Below are 27,757 nucleotides of genomic sequence, written 5' to 3' on the forward strand. Positions count from 1 at the left end.
TGCATATTTTTTGCCTTATCAACTACTTCCCTCCTTATAATGTCCTTTATGTTTTACGGGTTTATTTTATTATTCTTCTAATTTATTGAGATGAGTATATTGTTAATTATTAGTTGCATGCCTTTCTGCATTTCAGATATATGCATTTAAAAATATATGATTTCCTCTAAATGTTGTTTTGGCTTACTGTATAATTTTGATATGTTGTTTTAATTATTGTGAAATAAAAAATGTTTAATTTTTTCTAAAATGAATTTTCTTTGATTTATCAATTGTTCAAGGCAGCAGAGTCCAATAAAATGTAATGTAATCTACAAGTGCCATTCATATTTGTTATTTAAAATTTTAAACTTCACCAGATCTTTTAGTCCTAAAGCTGCCCCTGACTATGCTTCACGTTTCATGTTTCAAGCCATACTAGATTTGGAATATGGCCTTTCTACTAGTTCTTATTTGTTACATCTTCTCACTCATGATATTTGTGATTTCTTTGATAATTCTGATATTAATATCTGTGCCTTCAGAAATTCTCAACTCATTCACAGAACACCGTGCCAGGATGTTTAGATTAATTTTCTGCCTCAGAAGAGAAAATATATGAATAAATATACATGAGGTTAATTAGTTGACTAAACCCATTAATTTATTCATTCCAATATTAAAATTTGTTTGTGATATTTTGGGCCCAATCATAAAGCTTGATTCTATTCAATCTTATAAACATGATATTTCACCAGGAGGATATGTTTCTGATAAGTAAAAAGTGTTATTCTTCAGAAATATATAAGATACACATAATCTAGGTCACATCTAATAATAATAAAGGCTGGAGAAAATTTTTTCATTTTATTAAAGCCTACTGGATTTCTTATTTTCAAAAGGGTATGTTTATAATAGTTGGTGCTGATACAACCATGAAGACTGGTGAGAAAACTTTTTTTCAAAAACTTTTATGATTTAGTTTCCCCCAAAATACTATTTGGAAAATTGTACTAGAATTAACTATTAGTTTCTCTCAGGCAATCAAAAATGTGACCTTAAGAAAATTGTTCTTGCTTTGGCACATGATCCAGTAGCTATAACAAAAATTGTGTTTAAAAACTGCTCATATCTTTAGCTTTTCCTTGGCTTACAGAAGGGTCAGTCTCTTATCAGTTACTTCAGCCTTCTTAAATATCCATAGGGACTGTCAGTCCTTAGCCATAAAGATGTAAACCTTTCAGATTTCAGATCTTAAAACCAGCAACAGGTAGTTTTCCAGAATCTACTGGTAAGCACTACTCAGGAAGGACTAAAATTTAGTATTAAAATGAGAATGAATTAAGGCAAAAAAATCTGAAAAAGCAAGAAGAAAGAGAGAGAGAGAGAGAGAGAGAGAGAGAGAGAGAGAGAGAGAGAGAGAGAATAAAAAGACATAAAGAATTGCTTTGCGTTGCGAAAAAAGTATAAAAGTGTAATCTGTGTAATCTGGTTAGAACCAGGGTTATTGAGAGTGCCCCTTTAAACTGTAGGACTGCAATTGATCTCTGTATGTTTTCTGGTATTCGTCCCTTTTAAGGGAGAATGGGAGCCAAGATCATTGGCTGTACTGTGGAGCTGTCACATCCCGGTACTGAAAAGATACAGTGCAAGTGAATTTAAACAGCCTTTGGCTTTCTCTTTCACATTGCCAAGAGCTTTGAGAATGATGAACCAAGTAAATGCTTTATTTAGGGCCAAGTGAGACACAGATCCTTCCAATCTGACAGCGTTTCAGCCTCCGGAGTGAGGAAGCAGCAGCGAGAGAAGCAGCAGAAGCAACAGCAGTCGCAGCAGCAACAGCAGCAGCCCCTGCAAAGTCCAACAGAGGAGACTTGATTGAGTTTATACTGGAACTCCGCGGGGATCGTGCACTGTCCAGGGTCCTGAAACATGAACCAAACTGCCAGCGTGTCCCATCACATTAAGTGTCAGCCCTCAAAAACAATCAAGGTAGGACCTTTTATCCCCCTCTGTTCTCTGCTTCTGCACATGTGTCTTGGATCACCTACCTCATATATGGGTGTGGGTAGCAGGGCACTGACTCTGGAGATGCCTAGTTGGTCTGAGTTCAAACGATGGACCTCAGTGAAGTGCTTGGCTCTGTTTGCATGTTTATGTAGACTGGAGAGAGTGGTTTTCATTACAACATTTTTCTATCCTGACGACTTTTCTTTTTAATTGAGAATCTCTCAGGGGTATGTTTCAGGAATGAACTTTAGTGTGTGTCTAGAAGTATTTTGTCAGTTTTCTCGGTGGAACTGGTGATGAATTTGCGAATTGCTTGAGCCAGATAACATTAAATTGATTCAAAATTTAATAACAGTATTTTATGGTTTTAAGGATTTTGGATTTCTTGTATCTCAAAAATATCACTTATGTCATTGTGAGCCTTTGGACTTGTGGTTATACTAACAAGATTTAAGCAAAAGAGTGTAAAAGACCATAAAGAGTATAAAACACATATTTTTATTAATAAAACCATAAACTCAGAACCACTGAAATAACTTTAGACAATTTTTAATTACAATGCTTGTTCTAAGTTTGTGGTTTTCTGATAGCATATGGTTAAAAGTAAAGAACTATCACAGACTTTCATTTTTTCTGTTCTAGTTTTAAGAAATATTTATATCACTTGATTCTTCTTACTTGGGATACTTTTATTTACATGGAGCCTTATAAGGAGCAGTTATTATAAATCTCAAGCAGTTATTTGCTCTATATTGCCATCTATCTGAATGGGATTATATTTGGTGTGATTACTTTGCATCTTGAGTCAAAGTGATTAATTTCTCTGAAACTCTTTTATAAAAAATTCTGACAGCCTGATGGTCATCTTTAGTAAGTCTCTCATTCACATCCAAGTATGTAGTGTTCACTAAGCTGTCAAAATTTTTAAAGCCTGGTTTATTTTTGCTTATATAATGTTTTTTGTTTTATCTCTGGCCTTTGACAATATTGCATAATTTTCAGCAATATTCTTTTCTTCTGAACTTTTCTACCCTTCGTTAGAGTATTTCAATGACAAAGAAGTCATGATTGAGTATTTTATTCTATTTATTTATTAAAGCAATTATGGCTCCAAGTTATATCCACTGATGCATAATTATGTTTCCAACTTATATAAATATGGGGAGTTAACTGGAATCATGTAAAGCCCAAATTCAGAAGATTTACACCCTTTCTAATGGCCAAAGCAGAATCTTTCTTAGCATTGGATTTTCTGTACTGTGTCAAAGTTTAGAAATAAAATGTTAAGCTTTAAAAAGTAAATTGTTTCTGCAGGTTAGATTCCCATATACATCAATTATATAAGTATGTTACCACTGAACAATACTAAAAGAGTAATATATGGCATTCCATATTGTAAAATATATACTACAGTTGGAAATTTGTGTTATAGTCTAAATTCAGAGAGAATTACAAACTGTCCATCTACCTTTGTCTAAAAAGATTAAAGCAAAACATAAAATGACTAGTGGTTCTCTGTTTAAGTCTTTGAGGTCACGGGAATCAAGCATTTCTTACTTGCCCTCTTCTTTATTGGGTAACCATAAGCGAATGCTACTTTCTGGAACTTCAAATCACTTTTCTTATTAGTGCTCTGGCATTGACTGCTCTCAAACTGTGGAACAAGAAAAAATGTTTCTAGTATAAAGATTGTGCATCATCTTTCTGATATTGCAGATGCGGGTTTCTTATTCTAACTGCAACCATTGAATTGAAATGAAAGGCATCATAAAATTGGACAACCAAACACTTAGCAATCTATTATATTAATGGCTCAATGAAAGAATCTTGAACTAAGCTCTGGGTGATTTGGTTAATTGTGGAAGTTAAGTTGTTTTGTACCTTCTCCCCCTTCATATTGCTCTGGGGGAGCTAAAGATGCTTGTGATGTTCATAAAGTATATATAGTTGCAAGCATTGAACTATTAAGGGAGTAATTACTTGAGTATTTTCCAATTTGCAACAGTAAAAAGGGATGAGTGGAAAAGCTCTCTTACTTCAAATTATGTGCTCAATTATGAAACATTTATGGCTTTTGGAACTTATACTAAAAATGGCTATCTATATTTAGGTAATGCATTAGCCTATGAGCAAAATACAATAACCAAAGGAAAAACCCTAAAATGAAAGGCTTTGGAAATCTATGGCATATTGAACTTTTAAAGACTCTTTGAACTTTTGGACTCTTAGTTTCAAGTATGGTTATTTAGAGTTACTATTTTCTTCACTATTAAAGTTACTATCTGATCATTTAAAACAAAGCTTCCTTATGGAATTTGTTCTGAAGTAGTGATAACCCATTTTAGAACTCTGGAAATAACCAGACTCTTAGAAATTTGCATATTGCTTCATTTTAGAAATTCTAAATCCTCTTGGAGATTTTACACATAGCTCAATGTAATAAACATCCTGGGAATTTTCCCCTCTTGTCAGTGTAGTAAATTCTAGCTGTTCTTTCTCTTGACAATGTAACTACTAAAATGAATGCTACAAATATGGACAAAATAGATTGCATTCGCTAAAAATAGTCATAAACCTCAAAATATGGAGAAAAAAGACATTGTATGTGTGAATACTTGAAGTTTAAAATGTGATGAAACCTGAAGCAGTCAAATTCAACTGTGGTTGCCATTGTTAGCTATTTGTGTTATAGTTGAAGAGGCAAGATGAAGAGGAGGGATGGAGAAGAGTCCTATGGAATATCATGGTCAACATTATTTGGGTTGCCTCGTGATTTATTTTGTCATTCTGAATTTCTCTAGTTCAACCAGTATTTGATGACATTTCTTGATGTATTTTGGTAGGAGGAAGGTAAGTAAGGGTCCCAAACATGTTCTCAGATCACTATGGATGGAATGATGAATGTAATGCACTCATTAATACCCTTCTTCTTTTCAGAGCTATTAGAGCAGGACAGTTTTTCCTGAAATGATTACAAATGTTACCATCAAGGTAATGTGAGCATACACACACACACACACACACACACACACACACACACACACACAATTTTATTCTGAAATCTTCAATGGAAAGTTTTATGGACTGTATGGAAATGTGAACCATGGATCTAATTTTGGCATTATTGTAAACTTGCTTTCTGAAGTATTGCCCTCACCTCTAAGCTCTCTTGATCACACTGAAAATAAATAGAAACTTTTAGCCAAAGTTTATGTCTGCTCCCCCACACTAGTTAAATTGCAGATTTAGAATTTTACCCCTAAAATTTGCAGAAATGTTTAAAATTTTCTTTCACATTTTAACATAAGTCTAGAATTGAGTGTCTAAGTAAAAGAAATGGCTCATATTGTGTTTGAATTTAGAAATTTTAAATCAGTTATCTGGGGTTGGGTTGGTGACTCCTTCTCCTTTGTCAGGAATCATATATATTATATTTTATTATGAAAAATTCAAAATGTAATACACTATTTCTTTACTATTCCCGCCTAGTACACTTTCATGTGAATTTCTCTGTTTTTATTTCCCCTTTTCAAGATCTGCCTTATTTTTTCTACTACCACCAGCATACCCAGGTTCTCAGTTTTTTATAGAACAGGGCTCCAATTTCTAAATGCTCTAGTTTCTTTCTGCATGCCTTTTATGGAGTAGCAGCAAGTTTGTATGAACCATACTAGAGATTTTAGAATTTTATTGTCTTCAGAATTTGTCTCAAGTGGAAAACATTTTTCACAATAATTTTAATTTTAAACTCTTTTCACAATAATTTTAATTTTACAATAATTGGATAGTAATATTGATGAGTCCTATGATAAAAAAGATTTTTCCTCTTTTTCTTTCCTAACCCACAGCTTCATCTAAACTTGTGTCATAGGAAACCTGAGATAAAATAAGTGGATTTCGTTTCCTTATCTTATCCTATAATTTTGTATACATATTGTATGTCGATAAAAAAGTAAAATTAAATTAAAAAATAAGTAGTTTAAAGAGAATGAAAAACCTTACCGTAAGTAGTTTTTGTTAAATCTATAGGCTTGAGGGTGTGGTGGTTAGGAAATAATTTCTGTTTAGCAAATTGATGCTTGGAAGTATGCCACTGATAAAAGGGCATGTTGAAACTGGCTTGAAACTGCACTACTGCATCTCACTGGTTTCCAATGTCACACCAACGTACTCAAGGATCGACGCGAAATGATACATTAGACAATATTTCAATTTACTCTTTAATAATATCTCATAATTAAACATGCAAGTCACACACATCAATTTTAAAATTCAAAATGTATATAAAAATTCTACCTTTTTATATCTTTAAAACATGCAAAATGTAAGATTTTCTCAAACTCACTAATATTTAAAATTCTAAGTGCAAATATTATAAAGTATATTTACATATTATACTGGCTTAGATATTCTGAGTTTCTAACATAAGTCTAGCATCCTTTATGAATAAGGGATAAAGATATAAATAAACTTTATTGAAATATGATCACAATATAGACTCAGACATGTGCAATAGATAGAATTATCATTGTTAATTTCCTTTACTGAGCGCATCAGTGAGTTCTGTAGTTCCATCTAGCAATGTACAGATTTTCCTTCTGCATTCAGAGAAAGAAGTGTTCTCTTAAATGTTGAGAGAGGAAGACAAAAAGAAATCTTACAAAAATTAGAGAAAAAGTACACTGCATATGTGTGACAAATTTTGTTTCTTAGAAATAGCCTGCATCTTTTTAATTCTCCTGACACAGCTTCTTCATAAGCTTAAGGCAAACTCAGTCTGTCTTACACTCAGCATTAAGAGGACCACAGGTTGGAAATTCTGTTAATGATAAATTTATAGTCTTTTATAATTTGTATTTATGGCTAAGCATTTAAACCTCAAATAATTAGAAGGCAATTTTATTTCAAAGGCCTATAAAGTCATCATTTTTAAAGCAATGATTGAAGTTTTATTCCTTTTTTAAAGAGAAGTACAATGTTATAACAATCAGCCAGTTTTACATTTTATAGCTTTAGTGGCATATGTAACATTTAAATGTCAACTTTGAAGAAGGACTTTTTTGTGTGGTACTGGGGTTCCTGGAAGCCCTTCTACCTCTGGACTACACTTCCAGACCTATTTTATACTTTTTTTATTTTTGGAAACAGGGTCTCTTAAGCCAGCACGGCTGGATTCGAACCTGCGCGATCCTCCTGTCTCTGCCTCCCAAGCACAGGGATTACAAGCATGTGCCACCACGCCCAGTGATAAAGGACTTTAACATAGAATTTTTTAAAGAAAATATATAATATTGCTTTATTTTTTCTTTGGAAAATATCTTGCTAATAATTTTCTAGGAACTCTTGTTTTGATAAGTTAGAGAAGATATTGTTTGTGATAAAATGACTAATTGTCAATGAAAAGGAACTATGTGTCTACAAATGAAGCATGGGATTAAAAACTAAGACAGTGTTTTCTCAAAGTGTGACCCCAATCTCCAGGGGATATAATTAGAAATGTAAATCCTTGGGTTCTACCTAAAAATACACTAGATCAGAAATTCTGGAGGTAGAATCCAGCAATCTGTTTTAATAAGCCTTCCAGTCAATTCTGGAACACAGTGAAGTTTCAGAATAACTGAACCCGCAGACTACAAAATAAGAAATATGTTTAATGAAGTTAATTACCCTTAGCATTATTCTGAAATTATTCAAACATCTGTGATACTCATAGATAATTCTTATATATGAACCATATACAAGTTTGTCTTATACTTCACAAGCATTACTTGATGCAGTGCTTTTTATATAGAAAATACCTAAAATAAGTTTGTTGGTTACTAAATAAATGTTAAGGTATGTCAGTTCTAAGAGGAGCTAAAAGGAAAATTAAGGCCTTACCCAATAGATAACTAGGCTAGCAGTCTCTCTTGTGTTTTAAATGTATAACATTTTTTATCAAATAAATATGTTGATATTTTGTTTGGTTTCAGTGGTTTTAGTCTCTGATCTTGGTTTGTATCCATCCAGAGGCACATTAAGCAAAATGCATACTGGACAAGTCTCGCCAGCTTTATCTAAAATTTACCAAAATAATAGTAGTCAGGAAGATCACCAAAGCCTTTTCCCTTGTCTTCATGAATGTCCTTTAGCCCTTAGATATATGCCAGTTTTATGGGATATAATTGGCAACAATACACAACAGGAACAAAATTATTATTAATAACAAACCTGACCTCCCTTGGACAGACACAGCATGGTGTTTCCTTAGTAGAACTAGATTTAAGCTGGGTGATAAGCAACGCAATGGAGAAAATTTATCTGCTGAAAAGTCTTATCTCTTCAAAATTTGTCATAGCTCTTTGATGTTTTTGTGTATTTGTTTTGTACTATCAGTAGGAAGAAACATCACCTGTGGACAACCTATTCTGCTACCTGCAAATAGAGTACACTTCAAACTGGGTGGTTGTCATTTGGAGGGGAAGCCATAAGTTGAATTTTCACTTCCTCTGTACTACAGTGAATCATGTGGCCTTGGGGAAGACAATTAACCCTGTTAAGTCATTTCTTCCCACTAACAGAAGGGCAATAAACTTAAATTATATTCCCAAACAAAAATGCTATGTAAGTTCTTTGTATTCTAATTTGTTCTAGTAGCAATTTTTAAGGGATATGACATTTTCATAGAGAGGTATATAGTGAGAATCAATTTTTATGACATAAAAGCTGAGAATTTTATTTGCAATTATTATTAACTATAATGATGATAAAACTCATTTTGAAGTCTCCAAGGAGCTAAAAAAAATCTTCTGATGTTATAGTAACATCTGCAAGATTTCATCTTGGACCTGTGGCATGAAGGTAGGGGGAAGAAGATAATTAGATTTCACGCCCCTAAAGATCTGATTAATCCATTGAAAAGCACAGTTACCCATTCCAGTTCTGTGCTACCAAAATTTTAAATACTTAGGTATGTTCTTGGGTTTGTACACGTGGTCAAATTGAGAACAAGATTTATTGTAGGATAGTCTCCATACTATCTGCATACCTCAGTTTTCCCTACTTCCTTGTCTTCTTGCATACAGTGGTTCTTTTAGCAAATCCCTACTCTCTTACTTCAAGGCTCATGTGGAATTTTCTCAGTGAGAGTTCTCAGATCCCCTAAGTCAGAAAGTCACCTTCTCACCTAACTTTTTGTACTTTCTTAGCAACAATTGATCTTTAGAGTTATATTTATTTCCATGTAAGTGTTCCACTGGCTTTTAGAGAACTCCTCAAGGATCTCTGTCTTTCCTTTTTGTTAATCCCAGAGCTTACCCCAGTATCTGATGATCTTAATTATGAAGTGATCAATTAATGTTCTTTAAATGAAAAATAAGTCAAAAAGACCTGAGCAAAGCCAAATCTCCTACTGTGAAATATGCTAACATTTGGAGAAATGGCATAGTGCCTTGGAAAGTGTATAACAACATATATCTATTCTACTAGGATGAGTGACTTCAGAATGGGAAAAATAGGTTTTAAATTATGAACTTCTTTCTATACTAAAGTCAAGAAGAGTCTTGCATCCAAATGCAATGTCTGTGGTTCTGTTTTCGAGATTGAGTTAACATTGCCGACCCAAGTTGCTGCTGATTTTAATAGATTTGGCTTTTCAGGGGAATATTGGTTCTGTCACTTTAGTGAAGCTCTTTCTCATAAGAAACCTTGTTTCCACTGCTGATGGACTGGAAATCACCTTTCTACAACTATAGTTTTCAGAAATTTCCACTAAGAAGAATAAACTCTACTTTACCTTAAGGGAAGTAAATCGCATAGATGTACTTATATTTAATAGGTAGGTCTTTTACTTGCAAACATTTTTGAAATAGTAAAAAAGGGAAGAAGCACTATGTAAGGGAAATATTCTTGATCAAAAAGGAGCAGCTATAGAATAATTATTTATGTATATCCTCTGAAAGAAAGAACATCTATCAAAGATGAAATTAAGACCAGTTGACTTTAGTTGATCACAGCATGATGTGATGGATAGAGATTTGAATTTTCTCTTATGTTGTTTCAATCATTCAACATTTAATGAAAGAGCATTCAAACATGAGCAGGGCATACCTCTTGTTTTTGAGGAACTCGGTGTTGAATACAAATCAATGCAATTACAGTATCAAGTACTAAGTGCTAAGTGAATAATTACCAGCTTTTCAAAAGGGACATTCACAGAGACAAGCAACTACCCTACACAGAATCTAGAGAAATAAGAGTGTCAGAAAGTATTGTAGAGACATAAAATGAGCAAAAGACAAAAAAATAAGGCAGTATAATTGTCATGAAAGCAGTTCATAGTTGAGGCTGACTAGATCATAAAGTGTGAATAATCAGGAGAGTTAAATAAGGTTCCAGATGCATATTGGGGCTATATTTTGTGATATCTTTCAGAATTGACTATTATCTGATGGAAAATATTAATAAAAATAGTACAAAGACTAGATCTTGAGATCTAAATTTGAAGGTTGTTTATGTGACTATGGGAAAGATTCCTGAGGTTTATGTCTTTCTGGACAATTTTTAAGGATAAACTAAGTATAAGATGTTTTGGGCCACACAGGTTTTACTGAAGATAAATTTATATTAAGAACAAAAACTTGTTCATTAGCTTGATTTAAAAAGTACCACCTACTTTCCTGAGTGATAATAGCTTAATAGCTGGTCTGTAAAGCCTTTAATTTAATAGTAACATTTTAATTCAGAAGAGACTTTTTGATAATGCCAATAATTTATCTGTATTAATATATTATTTAATATTTGTAGGTAGTTATAATCATTTTCTTAGATTCTGGTTGCTTATTGAAAAATTGGGCAATGCCTAATGACACATGGATGGCCTCTATTAGAATCATTAGATTTAATTAGGAAGATACCTAAAGATATCAGGTGCATAAATGTGAAAGTACTTTCTTTCCTTGTCTCCTGGCTACATAGTTATTAATAAATATGTTTTGGGTTTTTGAAGGAACAGTTTCAAGGGTCTCCCTTAATGGCTCACATCATTTTCCAGAGGACAGAGCAAAGATTAAAATACATTTGATATGTTGTGATTCTATACTCATGAAGTTTTAAATACCTTGTAGAAATATTCTAGTCTAGAATCTCATTTTTCAGATAAGAAATCTGAGGATTACAAAGGAAAAATAGGTTGACATGAGAGTTTCCCCATTCATATTTTTGTGTGTGTGTGTGTGAGTGATAATGGGGATGGAACCCAGGGGACATTCTACCTCCAAGTTACACCCTAAGCTCTATTTTTTATTCTTTATTTTGAAATAGGGTCACCATGCCCACTTAATCTTTGTTTTTCTTTCTTTCTTTTTTATTTCCAGTACTGGGGATGGAACCCAGGGGCATTCTATCTTCGAGCTACAACCCCAGCCATATTTTTTATTCTTTTTATTTTTGAAACAGGGTCTCACTGAATTACGAAGGGCCTTGCTAAGTAGATGAGGTTGTCTGTGAATTGCGATCCTCCGGTTTTAGAATTCTGAATGCTTGGATTACAAGCATACAACAGCACACTCGGCTTCATCTTTTTAAACAAGAGCAATACTTTGGTGCATCAATATCTAGATCTAAATCATGCAGGCTTGGCTCATAACATTTAGTATGGATGTGATGACTTATTTTATCATTGCTCTACAACTTACCCTTTATTTTTATTTTTGTTTTTATTGGTGCATTGTAATTTTACATGACAGACAGATCCATAGTGATAATTCATATATGTATGTCACTTTGTTTTATACATTTATGAAAAGTTAGGCTGATAGGCTATTTTAAATCACATTGTTATTCTACCCCTATCCCTCTAAAGGTCATGGTACTTTGAGTTCTGGGCAGGTTAAAGAATATGTTGGTTTTATTAATTGAGTCTATGTTTGCTGAAATAATCAGAAAACAATTTAGAATTCTAAATAAATTGGCTAAAATAGTAAGAAGGAAAAAATAGATAATTTCACAAAATGCAAAGTCCCTTCATAGAATACCTCCAGGGTCAGTTAATTCAGTGCCCACACATTATGACCCTGGCTCGTTGTACTTTTCTAATTTGTTTATCTCAGACTAACTTCTGTCCTGGTGGCTATATGGCTGCTTTAGTTCCACAATTGACCTGTAGCCATGACAACTGACAATGTCCAGTGGAGAAAGAGAAGTTTCTTCCTTTGAGGTTTGTTTTTAAGATGGATTTCACATCTATTTTCCTTCAACTCTTATTGGCTAGTACTAAGTCCTACAACAACTCTATTCACATGCTTGATGATATACATGGTTAGAAAGAGGAAGTCATAAAGGAGGTTAAACAGAGAAATACGAGATTCTGATATAAAAACATCAGTAAAATGAGATGTTTTGAGAATAGATAACAAAAATATGCACCATGGAGATCAGAAAAATGGTTCTAGAATTTGATGGGAATGTAATGTCCATCATACTGAAAAAGATATGCAACATTATGGTTCAAGTACTGATTTAACAAAGGTGTGACAAATGGAGACACTATTGTCTCTGATTGCCTTACAGCAGAGAGTTCTAACACTTAGAAAAAGAGCAGGAGAAGACGTGTCTCTTGATATTAAATGACTCAGTTTTGCATTGCACTTTCATATTTCTCTTTCAGATGTCATTGGGTTATGATCTCTTTGGGAAATATGAAGGAAAATAATGGTAGTATTCACCATCAAATAATAAGGGTTACTCAGAGTCTGTTTCCGTGACCTGGTCTCTGGTACTTCCAGAGACTTGAAGTTCATAAGCCCTCAGAACCATTCAAATGCCCCAAAGCCTCCAGGGTTAAGAGGAAACATAAAGACTATGTCTAGAAGTAGTCAATAAATGGAAGTGTGGTATGTGAAGTGAGGACTACTAGTGTACCAAGCATATCCCTAAGTATTCCCAAACAAAGACTTTCTAGGTATGTTTATAGTGGGACAATAAAATATAAGGGATCTCTTACTTTTTGTGACTGAATAATCTCACTTAGCATAATGTTCTTCAGTTTCATCCATTTCCCCGTAAGCAATGTAGCTTTGTTTTTCTTTAAGGCTGAATGAAATTCCTTTGTGTACATATCTCACAGTTTTGTAATCCATTCATCTGTTGATGGGCCTCTTGGCTGGTTCTGTAATTTGGCAATTGTGAATTCTGCAGCTATGAATATTACTGGATCATATGGTATGTTTAGTCCCATGTTTCTGAATATCCTCCATACTATTTTCCAAAGTGGTTTCACTAATTTGAAATCCCACCAACAACGTATTAGAGTTCCCACTTCTCTGCATCCTCACCAGCATTTGTTGTTGTTTGTTATTTTAATGATTGTCATTCTATTTGGAATTAGATGAAATCAGATGCTCTCTCTAATATTTGGAAGCTAGGGAAAATGGGTCATAGGACAGAACTCTAGACTAAGGAAAAAAAAAACACATAGATGAGCAAATAAGTCGACCTAACTGAGGGGGATGGGAGGGAGAAAAGGGGAATTCCCTAGTGTATATGATGTACATTCACAACCTTATCAAAGTCAATCACTAAGTCAAGCATGAGAAGGAGAGAGGGGGAAGGAATGGGGAGGGAATTAAGGGAGGGCTAAATGAATGATGTGTGCATGTATGGCTCTACAGTCGTCTACCTCATTAAGAGGTATGACTACAATGCACCATAAAAAATTTTAAAAATATATGAGATAATATCCAGAATGATTTTAGAGGACTTTAGAGGACCTTTAGAGGACCTTTCATTTGTGAGTTCTGATCATATAATGACAATAGGTATCATGGACATAACTACCAGATGTTGAACTTTAACAGATTAGGTCCCCCACTCACTGGATTCTCAGACCCACATTTTACTTGACATTGCCACTTAAATGTGTAGTTGATATTATAACATTGATACATTAAGATCAGAACTTATAATCTTTACTAAGTAATCTAACTTTGCTAAATAATACAATTATTCTTTATTTACTCAAATACAAATGTTAATATTCATCTTTTTCTCTCTTCTCTTTAATCCACTATCCAATTTGCTCTTCATTCTACTTCCTAATACATCCCCAGTCTAACCAAACCAAACTCTTTGCATATTCACATCCCACCTGAATTACAGCAAAAGCCTTCATGAATTTCTGGTTCCAGTGTCCTTCACAGCAGTGAAAGCTCTGCTCACCAGCTGAGTAGTGAATTTCTTCAATCATTTTGCATACCTGGTTGAAACCTTTTAGAAAGTTTTTAGAAAACAGTCCTAGATCTTTAGCTTCACCCTGACAACTTTGTATCATTTGGCACTTGCTCTTCCTTTTGGCTGTGTTGTATGCCATTATCTCCCTTATCAGTTAATCTCCAGCCAAACCTTCCCTCTTTCTGAGCCTGAAACAGCTCATCTTTGCCATACCATGGTCTCTGTGCTCAGTATTCTCATGTCTCTGGAACGCCTTTTTCCTGGCACTTCCGGATAGCAATGTTATTGCTTTAATTTAGAACTTTTCTGATGGGCTCTCCCTATCTAAACAGTGGTCACTCTTAAAGTAGTGTGGCAAGACCTTATAACAAGAGGTCAGAATTTCTTGCATTTTACCAATACTGATGCTTCCACGGCTGTCACAGGGGAGTTGAGGCATATTTATTCTCTCAAAATCTTCGCCCTTTGTTAAATTCCCTCTCGCACACTTTGTAGAAGAGGATTTTATTTTGCAAAAGATCGTTTTGGCTTTGGTATTCTAACACATTTCTTACAAATGTGCTAATTTGAAAAAATATTTATTGGTGCACAATAGATTATGTTGCACAAACATGAATACCAAAAGGCACCAGACACAGCCAAATTTTAATAAGCTTATAACATGGTTTCTTTTCCTTTTTCCCTTGGTCTGTGGTGAAGGAGAAGTGCGAGGAAGAATAAGCCACTGGTTACCACAGTGTGTGGACAGTTTCAAAAGCGACAGAGGTACATAACAGAGTGAAGCAGGGACAATTACTCCAAGTTATAGATAAGGCTGAATTTTTGAACAAAGATTTAATGGGTAGGTAACAAGAAGTGAAAAAGGAGGAGATAAACAGATTTTGAAGATGGTGTAATGTGTAAAGGCATCCAGGAAAGGGAGAACACCATTGTGTTAGCTCTGCATTGCTATGACTAAAATACCTGACATAAAAAAAAAAAAACATGAAGTTCAACCAGCTCCATTGCCTTAAGCCTAATGTGAAGCAGAACAACATGTGGAAGGATGTAGCAGAGGAAAGCTGCTCAGCTCACCACAGTTGGGAATCAGAGAGAGTAAAGGAAGGGGTCCTGAATAAGATAATTCCTTTCAAGCATCTTTCCCAGTATCCTATCTCTTCTACCTAGGTCCCAGCTCCTGGTCAAGTCATCCATTCAGTCATCAGTGGATTAATCTCCAGATGAAGTCAGAGCTAATATAATCACTTCCAAAACATCCCAACTCTGGGATGAGACTTTGGGAGACATGAGACTCTGGGACACATTTCCAATCCAAACCATAACTATCACCACTATAATTGTTGTGGTAGTCACTGATTTTATCTTTACCACTGTCAAGTCTCCTTATAATAATATATAGACTCCTAGGTAACTTTATGGGGCGTTTTGATTCCTACAGTGACTTAGCAAAGAAAGAATCATCCCCTTCTCATTTTGTAAGTGAGGCAGTAAGATTTGTATCTCATACCAGAACCCACATAAGTTTGCTACAAAACTCAAACTAACACATTCCCTGCCTCTTTTTTGGGTGTTGTTTCTGTTCTGACATTCCCACCAGTTCTAAGGAATTAGTTGCCATTACTCTCCTAAGTTAAACTTAACCATTTCTATAGGAGTGCCCTGCATCACTTTTTTTTTTTTTGCCTTCCTAGTAGATTCTGCTCCTCATTTTGGTCCCAGTTCACAGAAAATACCTCCTCTCTGATGGTATAAATGCCCCTTGCTCTCTCCATCCCAGCACCAGGGATACTGCCTGCTTTGTTCTTAACTACACCTGCAAAACACCGTTGTTGTTTTATATATAGCTATGTACTTTTCTTCTCTCTTCATCCTCTTCCCCCACCCTGTCCTTCTTGAATGACATATCAAATTGACAGCTAGACTGAAAGCTGCTTGAGGTAAAAAATAGCCTCTCATTTGTTATTGTGGCTATAATGATTGGTGCTAAAACTGACATCCAGTGAATGCTCCAAATAGACTTTCTTTCCAGGCATGGTGGTGCACAGCAATAATTCCAGTGCTTGGGAGATGAGGATGGGGGAGGGCTGCAGATTTGAGGATTGACTCAGCAACTTAGCAAGGCCCTTCTCAATGAGACCCTATGTCAAAATAAAAAATAGGGCTGAGGAGAAAGATCAGAGGTAGAACTCCCTGAGTTTAATTCTTAGTACCAAAACAGGTGGAGTTGGGGAGGGGGAAAGGTTGTTGAGTAATTGAAGGAGCGAGCTAACGACTTCCATTGTGGAAAATAGTATATTAGTGCTCCAGAATATTCTTTATAATATTGGTGTTTCATTTCACTTGATATATATTCATATGGTTCTCCTTTTTGCATATGTTAGTTTAAGAAATGAAAACAAATGCATTATTTTTTCAAAGAATTTGTGTGTGTGTGTGTGTGTGTGTGTATGTTGTGTGTGAAATCATAAGAGAGATAAAAGTTCGTGTTTTAAAATGTAAATATAGCTGCAGTTGGCTTATTGCTAAATTCTGTCATTAGTGTCTGGCTGAAGAGATTTTTTAAAAGTTATTTTAGATGTGGGGGAGCTATTTTTTTGAGAATGGGAATTTTCCACAATAAGAAGAAAATATCTTCTCAGCACCTATCTTGTGCCAGTAATTTTCATATCCATGAATTCACTTATTTTTTTTACCACTTCTCTGCAAGGAAAGTAGTGGAAGCCAGCATATTAAATAACTGATCTTTATAAAGCATCTGTACTCAGTAACTCTTTTAATATTTGATGTCAGGCAATATTTTAGCAAAAAACACTAATGGCTTAATTTTCTGAGTAAAGGAAGAAGTACAACTCAACCTTTTTACACAGTTTTTCCTTGATTTCCCACTATAAGCCCCTTCTATCAAGCCACATGTTGATAATTCCTAATTAAAACATTTAATAAAAATTTAGAAATGTAACTATCCAGGAATTATTACATGCTGATGCATTCATCTTTTCAAAGACTTAAGCCATCTCCCCTTGAATTCATATTATGTGTTCCTAATATAGGTTAAGATAGGTCAACCTAGAATTATCAGAACTGAAGAAGAGTACAGAATTCTGAGTACAAAATTCAGAGACTGCATCAAATTGGAATACCAAGTGAAACATTCCACCATAAATTAACTTTAAAGAATAGCTCAGAGTTTGTTAGAGGCAGGACATATAGGAGCAAGGACAAATTCACACAAATAAGGATAAAAATTAATTTCAAATCCACCTGGACTAGTGACTTCTTAATATGAGGGACCCAAGCAGAGGACACTGTAGCAATCTTGGGGTCAGAATAAAAGTGTTAACCGCAACAACCATGACAGTGGTTGTGTATAGTGCTCAAATATTTATTTATTTATTTTATTATTTTTTGGTGGTACTGGGGTTCCTGGAAGCCCTTCTACCTCCAGGCTACACTCCCAGACCTATTTTTTACATATTTATTTGGAAACAGCGTCTCCTAAGCAAGAGCTCGCGTCTGGCTTCGAACCTGCGCGATCATCCCGTCTCTGTCTCCCAAGCGCGCAGGGATTGCAAGCGTACGTCACCACGCCCGGTGTGCTCAAATATTTAAAAAGTAGTTAGATTGCTTCTTATCAAATATTACATAAAACACACATACTGATTATTGCTGGGATATGATGAAATAAAGAAAACATGTGGTACTGGAATAAAATTCAGCAATGTATGTACTTTTACAAATTAAAATAGAGTTTGGAAAGACAGTTGCTAAAGAGGGTATGTGATACATGGGGAAAATATTTGGAGCGTTGAAAGTACTGAGCTGCATTTTTTCTCATCAGCACAATAGGGAAAACGAGGCAGTTTATATTCTGAAGACCACTGTTGCACAGTAAGTCAAGGGCAGCTATAAAGCCAGGACCTAGCAGGACAAAGAGATAGCAACACATATTCTTTCACAGTACAGGTGTCCTGTTGCTCCCCACTACAGTGAGAGAGATCAATTTCTGCTGCTGATGGTACAAAGGGAAAGCATGGGACAGTGCACAAGACAGGTACAATGGGTGGTTGCTCATTTCTGATCTCATTCCAACTTGAGGGAAAATTTGTGACAGAGATTGAAATGAGTTTGTGAAATAAACTAAGAATCTAGAAAGATAGTATTCAATGTACAAATAGAAACTGACTTCAGCCTTTGTGCTCATAAGAGATCATATCTTGTGTGTCTGTTATGACCTAAATTTCCTATATCCATGTGGCTCACATGATTGCTCTGCATCAGGAGTTACCGACCTTGGTGCCACTGACATGTTGGACCAGACCATTCATTATTGTGGGAGTATCCTATAAATTATAAAGTGCTTAGCAACACCAGATCTACTGATTATCTTCCCCAGCTAAGGTGCAAAAGAGTCTCCAGACATCGCTGAATATCCTTTTGGGAGCCAAATAGACAACAAGGGATATTGGTGCAGGTGAGAAAAATCTGGGACTAGAAGTGAATGTGGGTCCTTTACATCTTTGGGCTTTTGTAAATCCAGAGCCAAACTGGAAGTCAGTTCTTGCTTCTTTCTGCCTGATACCAGGAATGGTTGAGACATCCAAGGAAAACCCAGAGGATTCACCATACATCATCCCATATTTTCAGATAAAAAAAATTGGTCAAGCCAGGCGTGGTGGCACATGCTTGTAATCCCTGCGCTTGGGAGGCTGAGACAGGAGGATTGCGCAGGTTTGAAGCCAGCCTCAGCTGGTTTAAGAGACCCTGTTTCCAAGTAAAATATAAAATAGGTCTGGGAATGTAGCCCGGAGGTATAAAGTCCCGGGGTTCCATTCCCAGTACCACACACACACACACACACACACACACACACACACACAAAAGAAAAATTAAAACTAAAAATTTGGTCAGAATTATTTAGGAAACCTCTCACAAATTGCATGAAATAATTAATACTTGAGTCCCAGCCATAAAAGTCTATAGCTTGTCTTTTTGTCATAAAAGTAAGTGGTTTCATACTAGCTTTGCAAAGTCCCAATACTCAGAGATTCAGGGAGAGGCAAAGCAGAAAGGATTTGAGGCTTTTCTGTATTTCCAGACAATCCCTATTCCTGCCATGGACAAAGTATCACAGCTATCACAAGCCTCTGTTGATGAAGGTTAATGTTTCCATTAAAATAATATCAGATAAAAGCTTCTGCATTATACCTTCATGCCTGCTTTAAGTTGCAGAAGACAGAACCAGTTATTAAGCTCAAGAAAAGCTCAACAGTGTTCATTGTGTGTTGTTGCAAATTTGTTTTCAAGAGTAATGCAGGCTTTAGGCTATATGGGAGTATGAGGTTTGCTGACTTGAAATATAGAAAGATAAAGGGAATGGAACCCCAAAAGGCTACTTCATCATCCATTCCTGATCACCTTCCAGAAAAAGTCATCTTCTTGCCTCTATATTTCACTCTTCCAGACTACCCTGAGCTATTCTGCCAGTTATTTCCTGGCACCCCATTCTTGAGAATCTAAATTTTCATCATAACATCTTGCTTGGCAATCTTAAAATTCTATATTAAGGCAGGTATTTCCAACTCTATTCTTTTTAATATGATAAAAATCATTTTAGATTTAAAGAAACACAAATAGATATTTTACATCTTCCCTATTTGCTTGTCATGATATCTAGAATTCTACATTTTGAGATTTCTTGTTCTAAATAAAGAGCTTGACTTTCCTAGTTATCATTTTCTTAAAAGTGGATGAACTTGGAAATTTTGACAAATGAATATTTTTTCAGCCAAAAAATAAACCATCTCTTTCAGAAATTAATGGTATACACTTGTTAACAACATGAACTCTGGAATCAAACTGCCTCAGTGTTATTCCAGCTTGCCAATTTTAGCAATATTGTCTTGGGCAAGTTATCAAAGTCTTCCTGATCTGTAGGATGAGGTAATGATGCTATCTATATAAAGTTAGGGGAATTAAATGATTTGATGATACATATTTAAAATTATTGATAAAATTTAAAATTCTTGATAAAAACTAGCCAGATTCATTGCTATTAATGCTTTGTTCACAAGAGTCATTTTGCATGCACATTACAAACTGAAGTGATCATTGGCAAAAATTAGTGCAATATGCAAGGTTGTCTTGTCAATTTCACAGCCATTTCTGAGTTGCTGGAGAGCAAGAGTTATAATGACTAGATCAACAAAAATATAACTACAGGAATGAAAAGTGATTTGAAATGAGTTATAAAGTGCTAACTCACTCTGATAAAAATCAAATTCTTACTATAAGAGACCAGAAGAATCCATATATTAGATTTTTTTAAAATGTGGTTTGCTTTTCTCCCTATTACAAATCTAGCATTAAGTAGATTTTGTAGGATTCTAGTGGAATTTCTCCTGTCTTGTTTGCCTGTTATTTCCAGAAGATAAAAGATTTCTGGAAGAGTGAAATTTGCCATATGTGTTAGGGAGAACTTTACAAAAGAGTGTTAATATCACTAAAAGTTATACCAAGTATTTGATATGTTAAAATGAAGGTGGCTTTATAAAAACTATATAATTAACACACTTATTGAAATAACTGTCTTTTGATCAAACATTTTATTTTCTATATAATTGTTTAAATGTTTTTAAACGCATTTTTATTATATAGAATAATGGACCTCATGGTGGCATATTTGTATATGCATACACTATACTTTGATTATATCTACAATCCATTGCCATTCTTTTTGTATTTTTGGTGGTACTGGGGATGGAACCCTTCTACCTCCAGGCTACACTTCTAGACCTATTTTATATTTTTATTTGGAAACAGGGTCTCGTAAGCCAGCGCGGCTGGCTTCAAACCTGCGCGATCCTTCTGTCTCCGCCTCCCAAGTGCAGGGATTACAAGTGTGCGCCACCACGCCCAGCTCCATTACTATTCTTAATCTTCCCTTCTCCCTGTTCTGTCCCCATTCTTCCTCTTTAATAGTTTTCTTGTTACTTTCATGTGCTATGTTGTTTTTCTTTTAAGATTCTACATATGAGAGAAAAAGAAAATATCTATTTCCTTGATCTAGATATATAGAAGAGTACAAATTGCTACTATATTTAATAGTTGAATTGGTTCAATTCAATTAAACATTTGAATAGTGAATTTCAAGACATTTGGCTCTTTTATTAGTGTCTGAATTTTTTATTTTTTAAACTTTTACTGGTACATTGCAATTATATGTCATAGTCAGATTCAAATTGATAGAAACATGATCTGGGTATCTTTCCAAAGGGGTTGAAATCAGAGAACTACAGTAACATATGCATACCCCTGTTCACAGAAACACAATTCGTAATAGCCAAAATATGGAACCAACCCAGGTCTTCATCAACAGATGAATGGATTCCAAAATTATAGGAAATACATACAATGAAATTCTACTCAGCTATAAAGAAGAAGAAAATCATGTTATTCACAAGAAGATGGAAAGACCTGGCTTGGATAACATTATGTTAAGTGAGATCATCCAGGCACAGAAAGAGAAGGGACATATCTTTTCTATAATATGCCTAAACTAGGGAGCACTAGAGAGACTCCAGATAATGGAGGGGAAACCTCAGAAAAGCTAGAATGAAAGGATAGGATAGGAAGAAGGCTGAGGCTGACTAATGGAGGAGCTACATCTGAATATGTGTAAAAGTATGAATCTATCATGGTTAACCTGGACACTCACTGTTGGGAGGAGGAGAAGGGGAAGTGGGGAGGAGAGGGCACCAAGTACAGTCTGAATGTATGCCATTTTAATATGTTCCACATAAAATTTTAAAAAATTAAAAAATAAAAACATTTAAAAATGATAGAAATAAGCTTGGTATGTTGGCGCACGCTTGTAATCCCAGCATTTGGGAGGCTGAGACTGGAGGATTGTGGTTCGAGGACAGCCTCAGTTACTTAGTGTGTCCCTCTGCAACGCAGTGAGACCCAGATTCAAAATAAAGAATAAAAAATAGGGCAGGGGCTGTAGCTCAGAGGTTAAATGCCCCTGGGTTCCATCCCCAGACCCTCAAAAAATGATACAAACATATACACACTGTACACTTGTAATTCCTTCCCCATTTATCTTGTTCCCTTATTCTCCTTCTTCATCCACGTTAGTAAGACAAATCAATAGTTTAATGTATTTTGTTCTTAATGATTACTGCCTTAATTAGTTTTCTGTTGCTATAACAGAATATTGTTATATTCTTTTCAAGACTGCCTTTTCAAGACGCCATGTCTTCACACTGTTTCAATGGCAATCAAATCTTCACATGCACCTTGAAGAGGACATTCACAACATAGTCACACTATGCCCTTCCCTATGTCATACGTGTTCTTACTGTTACTACAACACTTTTCTGTGAGCCAGCTGGACATTGTCACATAGTAGGTGTCCAGTAGCTCTGGCTAATGGAACTAGTGATGTGGCTACCATTCCACAACTGATTCTGCTCTTAAGACTTCAATTGGTATCACCCCCCAGCACATGTTATGTCAGTTGGTGCTGTATGTTACAGGATGCATATCATTATCAGGGATCAGAAGCATGTTACATTCTACAAAGATCTATATACAGCCTACTTACAAAGACTAGTGTGGAAAGTTTATGTGAGGTCTGGGGAAATCATGTAATTTTTTCTTTCCTCTTCCCTGGGTTTTCCCCATTTTCTGATATGCGCAATGTTAATGCAAGCAGCTTCAAATCTCAAAGGGAATTTTCTCTTCTGTATTACAAAAGACCTCACAGTAAGCTATATTTTATTCCAAAGTTATAAAAGCAATTTCAATTAAATAGCAATGGGTAATAATCTAGCTTAAGGTACTGCCATTTCTATATTACAGTTTTACTTCATGGTATCTCTGTGAAAGGTAGTTTTCTTATTTTACATGCCAATTAATACAAGACTTCCTATTGTTACCTTAATAAAGCTGAGTCTTTTCTTTCCCTTTAGTAGTAATAGAGTTCCATCCTGCTTTCATTGTGACTTACTCCTGTCCTTGGTTCCTGGAGGAGCTGCTTAGCTGCTGTGGCTGTGCAGTGACAACTTAGTGCTCAGTGAACATAAGCTGAGAGGTACAGGGACCTTGGAGCCACTCTTGCCTCTGAAAACTCTCTTACACTTTGTGTTAAACAAAGGAAAATCATCAACACTATGATGTAATGGTAACAGAGCTTAATATAAAAACAAATTATTTTTTTAAATTATTTCATTGTAAATGAATGCATTTGCGCCAGGTGTGGTGGTATACTCCTGTAACCTCTATGGAGGCTGAGACAGAAGAATTGCAAGTTTCAGGGCAGTATGTGTAACTTAGTGAGATTCTGTTTCAAAATAAAAAATAAAAGGGTTGGGAATGCAGCTCAGAGATAGAGATTGATTACTATTTATTTACTATTGTTATTATTTTTAATCCTAAGGGTATATTTTTGTACTGAAATTCTGCTTTTAAAAATGTTTTAGAAAGCCGGGCGTGATGGCACACACTTGTAATCCCCGCGCTTGGGAGGCTGAGACAGGAGGATCACGCAGGTTTGAAGCCAGCCTCAGCTGGCTTAAGAGACCCTGTTTCCATATAAAAAAATATAAAATAGGTCTGGGAGTATAGCCCGGAGGTAGAGGCCCCCTGGGTTCCATTCCCAGTACCACCAAAAAAAAAAAAAATCTTTTAGAAATTTACAAAGTTCAGTACTAGTAAACCTCAATTCAGTCTTTGGTTTCATAATGATACTGACTTTTTATAGTCTAACTACATTCTGCATATAATTTAAGATTAGGTGATTTATCTAGTGTGTAAGCCATTCTTCCTAGAGATAAAGCTCTTTCTGAATTTCCATAATTCTAGCTAATTTATATGATGTTCTTATTTCAACTGTATAGTTAAAAAGAAAAGAAAATTTGAGCAAATTCAAAATTAAAGCAATATAACACAAAGTGTATATTTACACTATTTATAAAGAAAACTTTTTCCAGATTCATTTTATGGGAAATATGGAACACTGCATTATTCCTTTCTATTCTTTAGGTAACAATTTTCTCAGGTCTTTCTTTTTGTCAGTTAAGCTCCAAAGCTTAATTTGTGTTATTTCTGCGTATGAAACTAATAAAGATGCACATTTTTTCAGTAGACATCAGCCTTTCACAAATTCAGAATGCCTATTTCTTTAATTAGTTTAAATTAGAGATTATGTTTTTCTCCAAACAGAATGCATCCTTACATCAATTAAATGAAAGTTTTTTGATGAAATGTTCCCTAACAGAGAGTAAGTAATTGAGATATAATTGTCTGTAGATGAAAAATAACTGCCACTTTCATGGCAAATCTGAGTTTAATGCAGATCATTTCCATGATTATGATGTGTTTTATGCTGCTTTTTATACGACTGTTTGGGAAGCATTCATAGTACCAGTTGAGGCAAAAGCATCTTACTGTTTGCTTTCGTGCTTGGCAACAAATAGTCTATAAAATATGCAGTAGTTAATATTAAAAGCTCATACCAGATTGTAACATAAAGAGTTTATTCAGTCTCTTTAAAGGCATCAATTCAAAGCTTCATCTGAAGGAGACCTCATTTATCATCTAGGCACCTCACAATTTCTAGCAGGTGAACACCTGTGACGTTAGGGAGCATGTCTCCCCAACATCCACGCCTATGTTGGCACAGTCCCCAAACTCTTAATGAGCTGCCTTGCTCCTTAAGAGGAACAGTGGTGATGATACTTCAGTACACTAGGGCTCGGCTAGGTTGAATGACCAGAGCACATTGAACAATGTCTCTTTTGAACCATCTTTGTGAAAAGGAGAAATGAAGCGAGGTGCCAAGTTTATAAATCCCCCCCACCTGTCCCATTGGTTCACCAGGGGTTTTGTATATCATGATTCATTTTCAAGGTTACCTTTACTTAAAATTTGGTATTTTGCCTCACTCCATTGATGGTCTCTGCGTCACTCCATTGATGGTCTCTCCATGTACTTCTTAACTCCTAATAATGATCAAATTTTAAAATGACTTTTAAAAGTCAAATGCTATAATTTTTAAAATCAAGTTGTAGAGAGATAATCTCGAATGTTTTTAGAAAGATATGACAAGATTATTTTTGCTAGTGCAGAGGAGCCTACTCATATAGGGAGACAAAAGCTCATTTTTCATTTTAATCAGACATTTACACTTGAAAAGTCACTTAGCCTTGGGCACATTACTTAAACATCTGGGTCTCAGTTTCTTTGTATGTAAAACTGGAAGATTAGAAACAGTGCATGCTAGTTCTTGGTACATATCCAGTACAATAAAAGATACTTCAATGTTTGAGGAGGGAGAGACCATAGATGAGCAAATAAGGTGACTTAACTGAGGGGGATGAGAAAGAAAGAGAAAAATTTGCTAATGTACATTCATAAACATGTCAAAGTCAATCAGTAAACCAAAGATGAGAAGGAGGGAGGGGAGAGGGAAATGACATAAGAATTGGGGAAGGGATAAATAAATGATTGATTGTGCAAGTATGCCTCTACCATCTTGTACACCATTGAGATATATGATTACTATGCACCAATAAAAAGTCTTTAAAAAGTAAATTCAAAAAAATAATGGAAAGGGGAAAGGAGACAGAAGAGAAGGAAGACAGAGAGAGGTAAGTACTGCTTGAAGAACTGTGTGCTGGGGAGGAGAAAATAGACTCAAAATATCTCATCGTGAGCCCTGGACTGTGTGACACACAGAGGGCCTCGTGAATCAAAAAGAATGCTGCACTACTCACCCACCCCCGTCACTGTTGAGAACAGTGAGGGCATAGTGTGCTGATGTGAAGCAGAGGCGTGATTGGGATTAACAAAGCCAAAAGATGCGGGGCTTAAAACAGATCATTACCCTGCACAACTCAGTAATTCTCTTCCATTTCAAATACACCACTTTTTAAACCCTAGACTAGTTTTGTCTTTATAGACAAATTACAGAGTTCTATAGGCTCCAAAAACTTCTCCTCTTGCTGATATTTGGCATTGTGATAGTACATTTGTCACAGCTAAGGCAATCACTTTGGTACATTGCTATTGAAAAAATTGTATTTCATTAGCTTTTTATTAATTCTTCTCTAATTTCTATTTTCTGTTGTAGGATGCTGTCCATGACACCACATTACATGGCTCATCTTACTTTTTTAGCCTTCTCTCAGTAGTGATAAGTTCTCAGGATTTTCTTGCTTTTCATGGCTTTGACAATTTGGACATGTACCGGCCAGTTATTTTGCATAATGTTCCATAGATTGCATTAATATGATAAATTTATAGTTATACTCGGGGTATAGGCTTGGGGGAGGGACACCTCTGAAGTGATTTGCTATTAATTCACACTACTATAGGGTTATGTACTATCAAAATGACATTAGTGAAGATATTATTCTTGGTCACCTGGTTAAGATGGTGCTTCAGCTTTCTCCACTGTAAAATTTCCCTTTTTCTACTATCTATACCACACACTTTAGTAGAAAGTTACTGGGCACAGCTTGTACTTAGGTGATGAGAATTTTTTCTCTATTTCCACTTTTGAAGAGAGATATTTACATAAATTATTCAAAATTCCATTGAGAGACTTATCTTTTCCTCACTCCCCACCTCTTGTATATTCAGTCATTATTCCTACCACCATAAACTCATGGATATTTATTTTAAACGGTTGGTTATAATACAAAATATTTTATTACTTTGTTATTTAAATTGTCCTAGTTTTGGCCATTGAGAGCCCTTTCAGGTTAGTGCCTATGGCCCTTTGGTATATACCTACCATGCCTGTGTTTGAGCTTTTTTCTACTTTCTGACAGGACAAGATGCTCCTGATTTACCTTGTATATTCCCTCTTCTGGCCTCAGAGTCAATCATTTTCCTAAGGGCCCTTTTATTGGATAATGGCTTTTGAAACCAATACCTGTGCTGGATTGCTGGTCACTACAGAAGCATTGCTGCTTTTAGGCCCTCTGCAGGAGGAACTGACAAATATATGTGTTTATGTCAATCCATGAGCGTATACAAATACACACATATATACACATGTATATAAATATAGAGAGATAAATTTATTTTATATTTATCCTTCTGAATTTGTTATGTATTTAAACATGAGTTTATACTGTAGTTTTCAAGTCTAATACTGTACCATATAGGATATCCAAGCCTCCCTTCTTTGCCTGTCAAAAACTTCCCACTCCAACAGAGAGAAATCAGGCTCCAATCATTGGTTATCCTTTTTCTTTTTTCTTTTTGTTCTATCTAGACATATATACATGTACTGTGGTTTCAAAATTCCCTCAAGAAACAACTTAACCAACTAGAGTACGATGCTTATGTAAGGTTCCTTTTGTCTTATATTTTCCAGTTATTCCCAAAGCTACTCAGATCAACACTTCTTTAATACATTACCATCATGAGATTATTTTATACATTTATTATAAATTAGGTTCCTTTGTCATAATATATATTCCATCCAGAGATATGCCAGTCTAGTTATTTTTTAATTTTCTTACATTAAAATTCACTACTTCTTTTGTAA

General features: G+C 35.1%; 1 protein-coding gene across 2 annotated transcripts in view; it reads left to right on the top strand.

Moving 5' to 3' along the window:
- Positions 1-1,911: 1,911 nt before the first annotated feature.
- Positions 1,912-27,757, top strand: part of DPP10 (dipeptidyl peptidase like 10) — a gene marked incomplete at both ends in the record, with an annotated part of 1,533,989 nt that continues 1,508,143 nt past the window's right edge. For both annotated transcript variants that reach the window (XM_080690187.1, XM_080690189.1), the window contains one exon: positions 1,912-1,971. In XM_080690187.1, the coding sequence (XP_080546313.1) occupies positions 1,912-1,971 (60 nt within the window). The remainder of the gene's footprint in view (positions 1,972-27,757) is intronic.

Source organism: Muscardinus avellanarius, assembly GCF_963383645.1.
Source record: "Muscardinus avellanarius genome assembly, chromosome: 2".
Classification (NCBI taxonomy): Eukaryota; Metazoa; Chordata; class Mammalia; order Rodentia; family Gliridae; genus Muscardinus; species Muscardinus avellanarius.